This window comes from Mesoplodon mirus, assembly GCF_964341445.2.
Source record: "Mesoplodon mirus genome assembly, chromosome: 12".
Classification (NCBI taxonomy): Eukaryota; Metazoa; Chordata; class Mammalia; order Artiodactyla; family Ziphiidae; genus Mesoplodon; species Mesoplodon mirus.
In genome coordinates, this window is record NC_138988.1 from 92,258,006 (window position 1) to 92,275,894 (window position 17,889).

The 17,889-nt window shown below is 40.2% G+C and overlaps 1 protein-coding gene across 7 annotated transcripts in view; it reads right to left on the reverse strand.

Annotated features, from left to right (window-relative positions):
* The window catches only part of RNF144B (ring finger protein 144B), a 109,379-nt gene that overhangs the window by 81,943 nt on the left and 9,547 nt on the right, over positions 1-17,889 (reverse strand). For all 7 annotated transcript variants that reach the window (XM_082639565.1, XM_082639563.1, XM_082639562.1 and 4 more), the window contains exon 2: positions 14,725-14,928. In XM_082639565.1, the coding sequence (XP_082495691.1) occupies positions 14,725-14,892 (168 nt within the window). In that variant the 5' untranslated portion in view covers positions 14,893-14,928. The remainder of the gene's footprint in view (positions 1-14,724; positions 14,929-17,889) is intronic.

Genomic DNA, 17,889 nt, shown 5'->3' on the forward strand with positions numbered 1-17,889 from the left:
TGAGGTTTTCCCTTTTGTCTCACCTGTGCTGCCTTTCTCAACAGAGGCAGGCCCCAATTCTGATACTAGTTCCAAAGGGATCCCTCTGTGCCAGATGCTATCTTACAACACAGTACAGCCAGAAAAGCAACCAATGGTTCCAGGAGAAAAAACAAAACAAAACAACAAGAAGGCTTGCCAAGTTTACATCTTTCCATTTCCTCCAAAGAAACATTAGACCTCAGAACTGCCAGCCCTCAGCTGGCCCCAGCGCCCCAGCCAACAGGCCCAGGACAGGCAGTGAGAATAAGCACATCCCAGATTAAACATCAGTAGATTCCACTGAACTCATTTATCACTTTCTCCCTCCTCCTCCTGTGTCCCTAAAGAGTCCCTATTTGAACTCTCAAGCAGCCCTTCTGACTCTCTCAGAATGCACACAAGGTCCCAGCAACACAGAAAGGAACAAATCCCAAAATAATAAAGGGCCAAGAAACTCCTTTAGCCATGACGTAGGACTAAGCAAGTTATCTGCGTAAAATACAACCATTCAACCAGTCTAAGCAAACAACTGGAGAATGCAGTACTTACATTCTACAAGAGAATTCACAGTGAGTATTAAAACTATATCCTACAGGAAATTCCCTGGCGGTCCAGTGGTTAGGACTCTGCGCTTCCACTGTGGGCGGCACAGGTTCGATCCCTGGTCAGAGAACTAAGATCCCTCATGCTGCACAGTGTGGCCAAAAAGCAAAACAAAACAAACAAAAAAAACTACACAATACAAAGGACAGAAGGATAAATTAAAGGGATGGACAACAGATGGGTGACGAAGCAAGAACAGTAAAAAGTTAATGTTAGCATCTATGAGGTGCTGGGAATATAGATATTCATTGTTAAAATTCTTTTGTCTTGGGCTTCCCTGGTGGTGCAGTGTTTAAGAATCCACCTGCCAATGCAGAGGACAAGAGTTCGAGCCCTTGGCCAGGAATATCCCACATGCCACGGAGCAACTAAGCCCGTGTGCCACAACTAAAGACCCAACGCAGCCAGAAATAAATAAATAAATAAATTTGTTTAAAAATTTTTTTGTTTGTTTTTAAAGGATTTTTTTAACATCTTTACTGGAGTATAATTGCTTTACAATGGTATGTTAGTTTCAGCTTTATAACAAAGTGAATCAGCTATACATGTACATATATCCCCATATCCCCTCCCTCTTGCGTCTCCCTCCCACCCTCCCTATCCCACCCCTCTAGGTGGACACAAAGCACAGAGCTGATCTCCCTGTGCCATGAGGCTGCTTCCCACTGGCTATCTGTTTTACATTTGGTGGTGTATATATGTCCATGACACTCTCTCACTTCGTCCCAGCTTACCCTTCCCCCTCCCCGTGTCCTCAAGTCCATTCTCTACGTCTGCGTCTTTAATCCTGTCCTGCCCCAAGGTTCTTCAAAGCACACGATAGTGAGCAACTCATATGTACTTCACTCATAGAGTGCCCTGCAAATACTCTGGACCAGTGCATCGGAAACCCCTGGAGGAGGAATGGAAACACAGATCACAGGACCCCATCCCCAGAGTTTCTAATTCAGTAAGTCTAGGGTGGGGCTCAAGAATTTCTAATTCTAACAGGTTCACAGCTGCTCCTGATGCTGCTGGTTTGGGGACCACTGGCCTAGAACTAAAATACTCATTACATGAGAGGCAGGAGAAGAGAGGAGATGATGGGAATAAGAATATCTGTCGAGCTCCTATGATAGCTATGGTATGCGTCTTAAAATTATCTCGTTTAATCTTCATAGCAACTCTGAGACGGAATTATTCCCACCTCACACAAAGCAGTTTGGTAACTTACCCTAAACGTACCCTAAGTTCCCATGACTGGTAAAAAGAGGAATTGAGATTTAAACCAAGGTCTAATGGAGACACTGCCTTGGCTTACTTCCCCCCTACCTCACCATGATTTCTGTCATTAGAACGAAAGCAGGAGAAAATACTGGAATCTTTATAACTTGAAAACACTACTTTTGTTCCTTCTGAAGGTTACTGACCCCATAAACCACAGAATTATTAAAAAACTAGACACCATTCCATATTTAAATGATCTGCAATTCATACCATACCCAGGAAATTTTTACAGCTATAAAATATTTTTTTCCAGTTGCAGTAAAGATCTCTTTGCTTTAGAGTCCCTCATTCATTAATTACCCTCAGCACACAGGAAGCACTTGGAAACAATTAGAAGACTGACGTCCTCTAGGGAACACCAGTAACTCCACAAGCATGATGGATGAGGGGGTGAAAGAACACTCATCTTTGAATTAGGAAGTCTGGGCTTGAACTCTGACTTCAGTTTCAACATCTAAATAAACACTAAGTGTACTGGAAGCCTCCAGGTGTGTAAAACAGACCTCTTGATCTCTCAGCCCTTGTTTTCCTCAAATAACTTGCCTGAGGTCACACAGTTGAAAGTTCATAGCACACCCCTCAATCCCTTCAACCTGGGGCTATGGCCACCAGTGTATTCATATTATACATATACTCCCTGGTCTCCGGAATTCCTTGGATTTTTAAAAATCAGTTGCTACTTACATCTTCTTTGTACTGACTCACCTTTTATGTACATAAAAACCAGTTGTCAATTTTGCATTAGAAAGGCCATTGTCCAGCTTTAGAAACTTTTAGGATTACAAAAACCCAATATGGGCCTCATGCATTGTTCATGCTGACAAATGAAATTTAGGGAGCACGTATGATGTACTAGGCAGTACATTACGTATTTTCACAGAGATTGTTCTTATTTCGTCCAAACTACCCTATGATTCAGGAATTAAGAGTATGGATCTTGGGCAAGCAACTTAACTCTGCACTGGTTTCTTGATCTGTAAACTGCAGGGTAAGAGTAAATGGGGGAAAAAATAATTCTCTTACAATATAAATATTACATAGTAGGTACTCAAATGCTCTTGTTTGTCCTTCCTTGATTTTTTTTTTAAGGTACATAAAGAGAGGGTCAAAAAGATTGAATTAAAACCCTACATTCACGTGGCTAATAACTCACAAACACTTTCCAGAAGAGGCAAACCAAAAGGACCTCTTTACTGGGGGTGGGAAATGATTCAAAACCGCTGAGGCTTTCAGTTAACACAGAGCTATTTACTTCCATAGAAAGGGGGCACTGATTGTGTCCAGCCTGATTCCAAGAGGTTCCATGCATATCTGAAATCCATATCCTAACCAAACTTTGATTAACTTAAATGTTCAGAAAATGGCGTTTTAGAGTTAATTGAATTTTCTAGTTAACTCACAACCTTTTCGGCTGCCACTTGTCTACATTTTTAAGTTTCTTTTCCTGCTTAGTAACATCTTGTCGCTGAACATAGAGTTTTTTTGTGTGTGTGATAACACATCTCCCACCACCTTAGGCCCACCGCTATGAGCATTATTTTTTCATTCATTCATGTCTCCTATGTGTATACTTTTCCAGACAGGGCCCATTTTTCTAATTTGACAGCACTGTGAATACCAAGGTATAAAATCAGCTGAAACTGTACTGGCACTGGACGAGCCACATATTTTTTAAAGATAGATTCATGAAATGAGTTTGTTTTGTTGCAATTAACTTCCTCCTTTAAAAAAGGAAGCATGGATTAAACAATGAGATAGTATGTTCTTTTCACATATCAGAGTAGAGAAGGTGAAAATTTTGAGAATACCCAGAGTGTCAAAGAAGGGGTTTTTTCCGACACCATTGGTGGGAATGTAAACTGACACGACAGTATGGAAAGGCAACATGGCAACACGTGATGATTTAAAATGCACACACCTTTTAATTAGGCAATTCCACTTCTAGAAATTTATCTCAGATATATTTTCATATTTATGTAAGTACAAAAATGTTTATTTATAATAGCAAAAACTGGCCCATCATTAGGAGCGACCTAGTTCAATAAATTTTGATACGGCCATACCAGAGAACAGTATGCAGCACTTAAAAAGGCAGGTCTGTATATTATTGTATAGAAACATGTCCACAAAACACTAGGTTCAATTTGTAAAACTCAAGTTATAGATCCCATTTCTCTATTACGTGATGTGCATGAATATGTATCCATCCATGTGTTTCTATATATTAACAGAGAAAGGGTCTAGAAGGGGGTACAGGTGAACTGTTCATATAATCAATACTTCGAAAGGTTTTTAACTGTTTTAAAACCAGCACATGTCACATTTAAGATTAAAAATTAATTTTTAATTTAAAAAGAAGAGGACAAGGAAAAATGGAATAGAAGACAATAAGTAACTGAGATTTCACTATATTTCTAATTAAATTCTCTACCCCCATCAGCATATATGAAACTGGTTACCAAAACCTTTGCATTTAGCTGATGTCTAAGACTGAAAGCCATTCTGAGTTGACAACTGAAGGGAAGAGAGAATTCAGTCAAGTAGCTTTTTCTTCTCACTCTTCTGTTGGGGGCCTTCATTTGCCTATTGGCTTCCTATTTCTACAAAGAGGAACAAAAATCTTCCACATGTCACACTGAAATTACTGCAAACTTTGAAGAAGTACTTAAAGTTAACTGGAGTAGCCATCTGGTCCTGGCATAGTTGCCCCTGCCTGTCCCAGTATTTTTGGACAGTACTCTCACTATCATGGCCTCTCTTGTTGTGGAGCACAGGCTCCAGACGCGCAGGCTCAGTAATTGTGGCTCACGGGTCCGGTTGCTCCGCGGCATGTGGGATCTTCCCAGACCAGGGCTCGAACCTGTGTGCCCTGCATTGGCAGGCAGATTCTCAACCACTGCGCCACCAGGGAAGCCCTGGACACCCACTTTGGCCCACTCTCTGGTCATGATTGGCATGTTTGGCCAGCCTATCGCATTCTGCTATGTGGTTCAAAGAATTAAACACTGGCAAGGTATGCTTTTTAAAAAAAAAGACATATGCAGATTACCAACATACCATCTGTTTATAACCTTCTTTGTGAAAAAGAAATTAAATCTTGGTCCATTTTCTAGAACCACCCTGCTACCCTGATACCATATGCTTTTCTAAAAGAAAGTAGAAAAGCCTTAAGTACTTGTTCAACCCATGATCAAAGTCAAGAATGTTGTGCAAATGAAGCTTGTTCCAAAAGAATGGTGTCAACCGAACCAGGGGAAGGGGGAACAAATTTATTAACATTCCCACATTGGACAGAGTCCCGTGGGTGAATTTTTAATGAGTAACCTTGTCCTTGCCCTCTAACAGAAAGATAACCTTCATTCAAATAATACAGGGCTAGTGAATAGAATAAAAATTTGATTTCAACCAATTTTATTCTAGAGAACAGAACTCATACTAATAAGTAGAATTTATATAGAAACAGGTTTCAAATCAATGCAGAAGAAAACGATAATTTAGAATTAGAATTTCCAATAACTGAATAGCTAGTGTTATGGTATGTCCCAATCCTGGATGTTTTCAAGCAAAATCTAGATGATCACACCAAAACCAGTAGAGCTATACATGCTAGCTGAGATTCCAGGCACTGAACTACATGCTTTATCTAGATCTTCTCTCTAACCTTAAAGGGTGATTTATTATTATCCCTTAATTATATAAAAGAAAATGAAGACTCAGACTATCCAAAGACATAAATGGCTACCACCTGCTGGTCCAAGCCACTATCATTTCTGGCCTGGATTACCATATTTACCTTCTAACTAGTCTCCATGCTTTCACCCCTGCCCCTGTAGTACATCCTCTACACAGCTGGCAGGGTGATTGTGATGGTTAATTTTATGCGTTAACTTGACTAGGCCATGGAATACCTGGGTATTTGGTTAAACATTATTTCTAGGTGTGTCTGTGAGGGTGTTTCCAGATGAGATTAGCATCCAAGTTGGTAGACTGAGTAGAGCAGATCCACCTGCCCCCCAACCCACCATGTAGATGGGCCTCATCTAATCAGTTGAGGGCCTGAATAGAACAAAAAAGGTAGAGGAAGGGAGAATTCACTCCCTCTGGTTGACTGCATGAGCTGGAACATTGGTCTTCTCCTGCCTTCAGACTGGAACTTACATCACTGGCTCTCCTCATTCTCAGGCCTTCAGACTCAGAGTGGAACCACACCCCTGGTTCTGATGAGTCTCTAGCCTACAGACAGCGGGTCATGAGACTTCACCTCCATAGCTTCATGAGCCAATTCCTTATAATAAATCTAAGAGAAAACAGAATCCTAATAATAGAACCAATAAAAGATATGTGTATATATATATATGTACGTATATATATATGCTCTTACATATATACACGAACATACATATGCATATATATACATATATGTAAGAGCATGTGTATACACACATACATACATATCTTTTATTGGTTCTGTTTCTCTGGAGAACACTTATTAATACAGTGATCCATTTAAAACAACATTAGATCCAAAAAAAACATAAAAAATAAAATTAAAAAGGGGGGGGAAATTACATCATGTTACACTGTGGGTTAAAACCCTCCAAAGGTTTCCGTTCTTACATCAACCTAACGTCGAAATTCTTATCATAGCCTGTGAGGTTCTACCCACAAACACCACTATCTCTCTGACCTCATGTCTGATCTCCCTACACACACACACACACACACACACACGTATGCACACGCACACTGGCCTCCTTGCTGTATCTGAACATATCAAGCACACTTCCAGATTAGGACCTTTGCTTCCCTCTACCTAAAACTCTCTTCTCCCAGGCATCTATACAGTTTGTTCCCCATGTTCTTCAGGTCTCTGCTTAAATACAGAATAATGTATTTTCTGCTTAAATAAGAAATAAATAAATAATACTGAATAATGTATTTTCTGCTTAAATAAGTCAACCCTCTGTATCCGTGTGGTAGGCAGGTTGGTTGGTTCCAGCACCCCCGCCAGATAACAAAATCCACTGATGCTCGAGTCCCTTATACAATATGGCATAGTACAGTCGGCCTTCCACATTCCTCAGTTCTGCATCCGCAGATACAGAGGGCTAACTATAACACCTTGTCAGTGAGACTTCCCTGACCATCTAACGTAAAATAGAAACCCCCTCTCCTTTAGCTTTCCCTATCCCCTTCCGCCTGCTTTGTTTTTCTTCAGAGCACATACCATCATCTGACTTCTGCATTTACTTGTTAGTGTCTGTGTCTTGCACTAACCTGTGACCTATTTGAAAACCAGACCTTGATCTGATTATTTACGACTGTATCTTCACCATCAGCCCTGTGCATGGCACAATAAATCTTTGTTGAATAAATGAAGCCCAGACAACCAGATCTGAAATCTATTCTCTTAAATGTCAAGCCATTCTGGCATCCAGGAAAGGAACTTCTTTCACTAGGAAGGCAGGGGCATTAGATCTAAGGTCCCTTCCATTTCTAGGACTATGATGCCATGACACCATCATTAGGGCCTTAAGAGCATGGTTCTCTGTGCTGCTCTTTCCTTTGGCCATATTTTACCACTTTCCTTGAATAAGTAAGTGGTAAGCATTAGGCAATGGATGAGATCATAGGTCCAGGAAGCCAGCTCCCCCTTAAGTCATCTCTAATCCATTTCTCATGCTACTACAGTTTGCTCTTATTTCTCAGATGCTAACTGACCTGCAGCCACTCAGTTGTCAGTGGAAAAAGAGTATCAAAATTTGTGTTTTTAAACCAGTGGCTTGACTGCCAAATATACAAGTCATCACAGTTTTATCATTAAAACTCCAATCAAGCATAAGCAGCAAGAATATCGAGGTCATTTACAAATAAACAAAGACAAAGATAAATTTAGCAACTCACCATTGATCATCCAAGATAAAGTTAAGGGAAAGCATAAAACCAACCTTGCAAGCCAGTATATTTTAGTACCAGAAACCAACAGAGCAAGAGAGGGCTCTGAGTTGGCAGAATTTACTTCTGTCTATTTAGTACTACTAGAAGACATGGGAATCCAGGGAGCTGGAGATTTTAAAACTTCAGGAAAGGCTGGCAGGTCACATGACCAGAAGAGGGGACGGAAAACTGTTCCATAACATTGCTGGAGTAAGATGCCTCATTATTTCCTGCAGTCCACAGAGTTCTCAGTAAAAGATACTAAAAATGATACTAGATTAAACATATCAAGCCAGTAAGTAATTATATTACTATATTCTTATTGGGGGTCAGCAGCTCTTAAACGTTACCTTGAGACACTTTCATCTGAATCTTTTACATCCACCAGAAATGTGCTCATCTGTTGACTTTCCAAGTTGTGTTGGTCTTTGGTTTTTCCTGTAAGTCCTACTGCTAGGTCTTCAGTTGAAACATGCAGTCATTAGCCACTCTTTGGACAAATCCAACAGAGAAGTTTCTCTTTCTCAACTCTAACTGCTAATCTGCGGGTGTCTCAGAATAGTAGTGAGTTGAAATCACCTATATAACCACCTTTTTTGTTTTTTAACATCTTTATTGGAGTATAATTGCTTTACAATGTTGTGTTAGTTTCTGCTGTATTACAAAGTGAATCAGCGATATGCATACATATATCCCCATATCCCCTCCCTCTTGTGTCTCCGTCCCACCCTCCCTATCCCACCCCTCTAGGTGGTCACAAAGCACCGAGCTCATCTCCCTGTGCTATGCGGCTGCTTCCCACTAGCATTTGGTAGTGTATATATGTCCATGTCACTCTCTTTGTCCCAGCTTACTGTTCCCCCTCCCCGTGTCCTCAATTCCATTCTCTACGTCTGTGTATTTATTCCTGTCCTGCCCCTAGGTTCTTCAGAACCATTTTATTCTTTTCTTTAGATTCCATATATATGTTAGCACATAGTATTTGTTTTTCTCTTTCTGACTTACTTCACTCTGTATGCCAGTCTCTAGGTCCATCCATCTCACTACAAATAACTCAAATTTCGTTTCTTTTTATGGCTGAGTAATATTCCATTGTATATATGTGCCACATCTTCTTTATCCATTCATCTGTCGATGGACACTTAGGTGGCTTCCATGTCCTGGCTATTGTAAATAGAGCTGCAGTGAACATCTCGGTACATGACTCTTTTTGAATTATGGTTTTCTCAGGGTATGTGCCCAGTAATGGGATTGCTAGCTCGTATGGTAGTTCTATTTTTAGTTTTCTAAGGAACCTCCATCCTGTTCTCCATAGTGGCTGTATCAGTTTACATTCCCACCAACAATGCAAGAGGGTTCCCTTTTCTCCACACCCTCTCCAGCATTTATTGTTTGTAGACTTTTTGATGATAGCCATTCTGACCAGTGTGAGGTGATACCTCACTGTAGTTTTGATGTGCATTTCTCTAATGATTAGTGATGCTGAGCATCCTTTCATGTGTTTGATGGCAATCTGTATATCTTCTTTGGAGAAATGTCTATTTAGGTCTTCGGCCCATTTTTGGATTGTATAACCACCTTTTTATAAAAGGCGAATGAGGAAGCAAGTCAAGTCTTTACACGATTTCCTTCCTCTAAAACATTTTTGAAAAACAGAACAGCTCAGCATACTGACAGAACTTAGGAGGAATAATAATGTTAACTTACTAGGGGTTTGGGACTGTGCTAGTTGCTGTACGGGGATTCTCATTCGATGCTTCCTACAACACTCTAAGATAGATACTACTATCCACTAACCCCCCTTCATCCTACAGGTGAGAAACTAAGTTTCACAGAAGCCAAAGAACTTGTCTAAAGTTATACACCAGTAAACAGCAAAGCCTGAACACGAGCCTGGGTCTTCCTAGCTCTGCATCTGCGCTTTTAACCACTATGAGTGCGACACTGGAAGGGAAGAACGGAGGTGGGAATAGAAAAAGGACATTCCTTCCTCCTTATGTAGGTATCGGTTAGAATCCAGGAAAGAACCACTGCAGGTTCTTTGCTTCATTTGAAAGTTACCAATCCGTGTGGGTGTGCATGAATGTTTGGATGTACTCAGAAACATACACAACATATGCGCTCACACACACTGCAAATCTTCCCACACTGTAAATGTCTCCCAGGCTATATGTGGGCCTTGCTTAAAGGTCACCCAACAGGCCCCAAGGAAAAGAAGGACTTGGTCTAAAAAGCTTTATATTTCCTCTCACTTTTTCAAACACTGGAAAATCCATTTGGCTCAGAGAAATGAATAGTAAAAGGAGTTCTAACTACTTAGAGCCAACAAAATGTAATGGAAAAAAGGCAAGAATATGGCTGGACTTTATTTTCTTTTTGCTCAGCACATCCTGTCTTTAATCTGAATGGTAAATAGGCCATGCCAACATACTAACTCTTTTTAGGTGAAATTATCTAGGTTATGAAAACAAGCAACAACTGTGTTTTCATTATTCTTTAATTCGTGGCTGACAGAAATAGCTTCCAAAATAAATCAGAGAAGCAAATATTGCTCACAAGGGAGAAGCCCACAAATTTTCCCTCCTTTGATAATGGACTTTTGTGAATTTTTTTCTTTCCCTTGAATTATAATTGTGTGGTATTATCTGAAAGAGTGTGCTGCAAAAGCTAGAAAAGGGGAATTTGAATTTTCATATTTGCATTATTTAAATCCATGGGGGGAGGGTGGGGAGAGAGAGACTTTTTCCATATTATTAATTATTAATTAACATCCCTGAGATATTTAACTTTCAAGTACAACAAGTAATTTTACAACACCTCTCTCTGTAACCCCACAATAGCAACTTCTTTGGCTCCGTGATGCACCTAATGATTCATGACTTAAGTCATGCTAGTGAGAGCTCCACCCATTTTTGTCTGAATATTTAGCTTCCCTTGCTTCATACTATACTTTCTTCTCTATGTTAAATCTGAGCAAACAGTCTAACAGAAACCATCTTCTCAAATAGAACATGGTAAAGCTTCTTTTAACAAGAAACTAGATACATCGCTGGATTATTTGAAGCAACATCTGTCCCCTTCCTTTCTCTGGATGTCATTTAAATCAAGAATTATATCCATGGGGTAAGTCAAAGCGGCATTCTTCCATGCACTGGTTGTGGGGAAATTAATAGGTATTCCACTCAAAAAAAAGGTGGCATTGGTCAAACGGAAATGCTTCATCAGGAGAAGGTCAACAGGGTCCCTTTCCTTTCTTTCTAACCACAAGATTTCACAGAGTCTCTAAAATGGAATTATGCTTTATATGCCTCCAAGAGAGGACTAGAAAACATACACGTTTCCAAGCTAATTTGACTTGGAAACAGAGCTGGAGGGTCATGGAACACCCTTGGGTTAGGGAACACCTGCTTAAGCGCCAGGTCTGAGCTGGCCAACAGCCAATGGTCCAGTCAGACACTGTCCATCCTGTACTCTCCACACTGATCACACTGTTTCTTAGGGAAAACAGGACAAGGAGAGAATGTATAAAGAGCTTTACTGAACTGATGAGAATATACAAGTATAGCACCATCTCTAGCAAGAGAACCATTACATTTGGACATTCTCCTCATGGGAGGAGGAAGAGGGAACTATCTTAGCAAAACCATTTTAAATATATGGCATGCCCAAGAAGGCTTTCCCAGCCAATAATTGGAAGATGTCATCCAATCATACTTAAAATTGGGAATTAGTAGTATAGAGCCTATTTAAAAATGTCACAGGTTTCTTTTCAGCCTTGAAAACAGAAAACACATTTAACATCTTTAATTCGAATGCAAATCAAAATCTAGGGGGATCAGACACATTTTTAACTGGCATTTTTAACTGGTTTTTAACATCAGTAACCCTCAGAGACATTTTGAAACTGGTTTTTAAAAAGAAGAAATAAGAGCTCTAACAGAAACGTTAGAATAGTATTTCAGGTGAGTCCGGCATCAACTGCAAATTTATAGACACTAATGTAATCAAACACATACAGCTTACTATTTTGGCAGATCATAGAAAATGGGGTATTGGGAAGCCAGGGAAGTTTAATGTTTACAGCAATGAAAAGTTCCCAAGTTGGAGGGATACCAAAAATACCAAGCCATTTGTCTTTCTGCTTTTGAGTACTCCCCAACAATGAGGAAGTATGAGTCTACATGACAGAATAATCTAATTGTATTAACTCCTACCCCCAAACTGCTGAAGGAGAAATAAGCAGCAGTTGTGCTCCCTTTAACTGGGAACTAAGATCTATGGAAACAATAATATGGCAGTGGCAGCAATCTGTGAATATGAAATGCAGCCTTCGCTTGTCTGTGTATTCTTTATCCAACGTTGATGCACAAATTTGAATTCTGCTCCTTGAGATCTCATTGCAAAAAGTGAATTCCATATCCTGCTTTGAAACATCATTAACCCTCAGACAAAAATTTCCACTCTGGCTTTAACCAAATGTTGCTTCTGACTCATTTGTTTCAAGGATTAGCAAAGGTCCGAAAGCGACGTGAGAAAGTCAAAGAAAACAGTTTTGAAGCACAGCACTCAGAAACAAAGTAAGACCAAAGGAAACTGAAGCTGCCCCGTGATGACAAGGCCATTTCCTTACTTCCTGTGAAGTACCGCACACTGACAAGATGAGGAAGAACCAGCATAAACATCACTTACTGAAGCCTCCTTCTCTCCACCCAACTATCCGTGTAACATCCTGGTCCTCACACTTCTAACCGCCTGCTCTGCTTTTTTTCTAAGTCCCTATTACCCACTAGTATGTAACTTACCTATTTAGTATGCTAATTATTTATTATGTAACTCCTTTGATAGCATGTAAGTTCCTAACAGCAAGGATCTATGCTGGGTTTTGTTTCTTTAACTGATAAATCGTGGTGCCTGGAACAATTCCCGGGACACACAAATGCTGCTCACTAGATATCTGTTGAATAAAGGGATAAATGATACTATTCTTTGCCATCTTTGGATCCTACAGTTGAAAACGTAAGGAAAGGATTTTAGTCCCTTTCCTTTTTACCTAAAAATTATTCCAAGCCTTCTCTCTACCCTAATCCTCAATCCAAAAGAATTTAAGAAAATGGATATAAACTAGCTAGAAAATGTGTCATGTTAGTTAAATTAACTGAGAAAAAAGAGGAGTAAAATTTATTTCACCTTAACTGTTTGTTTTTCAAAAGTATGCTTAGTAAAATGTCTTTTTATAAATTATTCCAGTATTTCCTAAATGATTTCTTTCTCCTTACTCCCGTTGATTTAAGCACTAATCACCGTATCTAAACTGGTCAATTTCCTTCACAAGTCAGGGGTATTAAACTCACATTTGGCTGGTGATTATTATACTTATTGTATAATAAATATTAACAGTCTGCCCACACAAGGCCTACCAAAGCAAAGATAAACAGTGACTACTGTAATTTACGCATAAGGCCCTCCCCTCTACCATCCTGAAATGCCCAGCACTCTTCCTAGCTGACTCTTAATCCATCCTTAGTTTAAAAGTGTAGCTAGGGGGCTTCCCTGGTGGCGCAGTGGTTGAGAGTCCACCTGCCGATGCAGGGGACACGGGTTCGTGCCCCGGTCCAGGAAGATCCCACATGCCGCGTAGTGGCTCGGCCCGTGAGCCACGGCCACTAGGCCTGCGCATCCGGAGCCTGTGCTCCGCAACGGGAGAGGCCACAACAGTGAGAGGCCCGCGTACTGCAAAAAAAAAAAAAAAAGTGTAGCTAATTCAAACACACAGGAGAGAGGTAGGTACCATAAATAGAGGAAAGATCATTTATTTCTGGGCCTATGAATACAAGCCCAGAGTAGCTATATCTTACTACTTTTTCATTTTTTCATAAAAAATTTACCAATTTGTTATTTGAAATTTCCCAATTGGGGATGCAAACAAAAATGTGTTGAGGCCCGATGTGGCCCACAGGCATCAGTTTACAATCTCTTGTTTAAGGCCTCAGGTCAGAGAGCACTGCCACCAGGAATCCCCCTCCCAGTCCTAAAGTGGGTGAGGCACTCCTGTGGTATGTTACATCTAGCCATGCCTGATTTCACCAAACTCTTGTATAGTTCCTGCAATGTGTCCATCTTTTCTGTGGGGAGTATCTTACTTATCTTTATATTCCCAACACCAAGTGCCTAGCACAGAGCAGGAGCTCAAAAAATGCTTTAATAAATGAAAATTTGAGCAAGACCACCTGGTTCACACTTCTAGTAGTCCCCGTGAGCCCATCAGTCCATTTCCTATCTTTATTCTTTAACCAACCAACCTTCAGGGATACATGCAATCAAGGTCATGGGCCTTGATACCAAGTGCCAAACTAAAAGAGACAAGCCCACCCCTGAAGATCTATAGGGTTATATTTGTTATGAGGAATAAGCAGCATTCGGCATATTGTGAAAATAGGAAAAAAAACTTAAAAAGGAAATTCAACAAAGTAAAACAGTTGTATACCATATGCTTTGTAGGAGACGAGCAAGTACATGAAGGAAAATTCAGCAAATTGCTACCTGATTTCTCCATCATTCAAAACACTTGATGAGCTTCTTACAGATGGTAGTTAACTAAGGCATGTTTAAAATGTCTATTTTGTTCCTTAGCTAGAGCTTTAAGAACAGAAAGATGCTGCTTATTCAACCAATAATTAAACTTCATATACGTGTTACACTTTGCCTAAACCCCAGTAAATACCGTGTTTACTATTCAAGATAGTATTTGGAATCATATCCAAATGTGGAATTGCTCTCCCAAGCAGAATCATATTGTAACAAACTTTGGCTTCTCGGTAAGTCACAGAAGTATATCCTGTATTTTTACAATTCTTCCCTTTGTATTTTCTCATGAAGAAAGCATCAGGGTAAACTTACAGCTGTGCAGAAGATGCACCGGCATTCCTGGAGCGTGGTCATCTTGTCCAGAGACTGTTCACACAGGCAGAGTTTGCAAGTGACTAGGGGGGCCAGAGCTAGGTCTCCAGGTGTGGGATTTTCGGCAGCAGTCATGGTGAGACAGTGGAGCCTACCAACTGAGCCCATCAGCCTGTCTTCAGTGTTCTTCAGTCTCCTCAATCCCTACAGAAAGGCCCAAAGCAGAAAATATTATATCCATTGATACAGCTATCCTTTAAACAACACATCTGGGCATCAGCAGGGCAAATCCTCACCCTCAATGATCTAAGTGTACAGCAAATGCCCTTCTGAGAACCATGGATTAGAGAGCTTATCACCTTGGCCACCTATTCCTAGAGTCCTGAAATGTAAGGTGACCTCACTGTCCTGACTCATATCAAGTCAACTATGGAAATTAGAAGACTACTATGAACAAACACACCATTTAGGAATCGCATTGCTATGATCAATTTAACAGATTCAAAAAATACTTAAAAAGAGAATGTCACTCAAAAAGTTAAATATAGAACTACCATATGATCCAGAAATTTCACTTCTGGGTGTACACCCAAAAGAATTCAAAGCAGGGATTCAAACAGATACTTGCACACTAATGTGCATAGTAGCATCATTCACAACAGTCAAAAGGTGGGAACCATCCAAATGTCTATCAACGGATGAATGGATAAACAAAATGTGATATAAACGTACAATGGAATACTATTTAGCCTTAAGAAGGAATGAAATTCTGACACATACTACAACATGGATGAACCTTGAAGACATTATGCTAAGTGAAATAAGTCAGACACAAAAGGGCAAATATTGTATGATTCCATTTATATGAGGTACCTAGAACAGTCAAATTCACAAAGACAGAAAGTAGAAAGGTGATTACCAAGAGCTGGAAGGAGGGCAAATGGAGAGTTATCACTTAATGAATACAGAGCTTCTGGCATGATGAAAAAGTTCTAGGAATGGATAGTGTGATGGTTGGACAACATTGTGAATGTACTTAATACCTCTGAATTACAGTTAAAATGGTTGAAATGATAAATTTTGTTATGTATATTTTACTCCAATAAAAAAAATTTCAGGGCTTCCCTGGTGGCTCAGTGATTAAGAATCCACCTGCCAACGCAGGGGACACGGGTTGGAGCTCTGGTCTGGGAAGATCCCACGTGCCGCGGAGCAACTAAGCCCGTGTGCCACAACTACTGAGTCTGCGCTCTAGAGCCCGCAAGCCACAACTACTGACCTGTGTGCCACAGCTACTGAGCCCTCACGCCACAGCTACTGAAGACCGCACGCCTAGAGCCTGTGCTCCACAACAAGAGAAGCCACGGCAGTGAGAAGCCCGCACACCGCAACGAAGAGTATCCCCCGCTCGCCGCAACTAGAGAAAGCCTGCACACAGCAACGAAGGCCCAACACAGTCAAAAATAAATAAATAAATTAAAAAAAATTTCAATAAGGTGTCAGTGTTAATTGTGTTCCTTCACATGCATTATTTCATTTAATGTTTTGCAACCACAATGATTATTTCCTTCATTTTATAGATGAATTGAGGTCCTGAGAAGTTAAGTAATCTGCCAAAGTTCTCAGAGCTTATACACGGCAGAGCTAAACTCAAACCTCCATCTTCTGAGGCGAAGTCCAGTGCCTGGTCCATTACACAAGAACTGCCTCACAAGTGGATACTACGTGGAGAGATGTAGCAGGGAGAGAGAGATATAGGAAGAGGGAGGGAAAGAGAGAAAGAGAGAGAGGTGAATTCCATGACTACGGCTATCATAAGATCACCGAAGAATAAAATTTGTCTCTACACATACATAGCATGACTATAGGAAAGGATATTTCTACACCGAGAAATAAAAATTATAACCGAAGCCCTTCCACTAGATTGTTTTTATTCAGAATATCTTTAAAAGAGGTAAGATAATTGTGAAAATAATTTCCCTACATATCCATAGTTTATATCACATCAAGAAATTTCATGTTCTGATTAAATAAAAGCAAAATCCTTAAGTTCTTACTATTTTAACAGAGTATGGCCAATTCTAATCAATTTGGCCATAGAAATAATTGTATCCTCTCCCCCCAGAAGAATCAGACTCTCTTCCTCCCAATTTTTGGGCAAAATAAAATATTTTACATATTCAGCATTTGTTATACAGTCCCACAGCGACTTAAGTCTCCCTATATTAGTACAAAAGTATTAAAATACGGGAGAAAAAAACAGATTAGATTAGAAAGAAAACATCTATGAGATCTAACTGCATTAACTTTCTTAGTGTCACATCAGAAAGAGTCAACAGCTTCTAACTCTAGTGACCTGAAGTGTTTACGGTTTATCACCTCCTCCTTAAGTAGTAGTAAAAGCCTTGATCAAAAATAAATTAAATAGGAAGCTAACCAATGACTGGCTTCCAATATGACAGATATTTCTCGGGAAAAGACCAATATGGTTCAAGACACAGTATTCTTATTCAATTAACTATTAACAATCTATCATCCAAGAGCAAATTAAATTCAAATCAACCTGCACATCAAATCCAGGATTTTACAGTTTAAAAAAAAATCCCTTTAGGGTCAATTAGGGGTAAAAGTGAATGATTTTACTTCTACCCTGTTCCCAGTTTATACTTAACACAACTATCGCCTGTTTACTTCTCCAAGACTCCCCTGTTGATAACACACATCATCTTATCGAAAACATCTTTTCACCTGTCTCTTCATCTTTATTTTCCCAACACTCTCATACAACATATTCTGAGTTATTTTCCCCCTCAAAAAAAGAAATCCCGGGGCTTCCCTGGTGGCGCAGTGGTTGAGAGTCCGCCTGCCGATGCAGGGAACACGGGTTCGTGCCCTGGTCCGGGAAGATCCCACATGCCGCGGAGCGGCTGGGCCCGTGAGCCATGGCCGCTGAGCCTGCGCGTCCGGAGCCTGTGCTCCGCGACGGGAGAGGCCACAGCAGTGAGAGGCCCGCGTACCGCAAAAAAAAAAAAAAAAAAAAAAATCCCAAGTCACACAAGAAGAAGCAATGTAGCCAGTAAATGCTTCCTGTGTAGGGAAGATGGGAAATGACACAGGCCAGAAACATCCCACACCACAAATGTCAATTACACTAACAGCCCATTT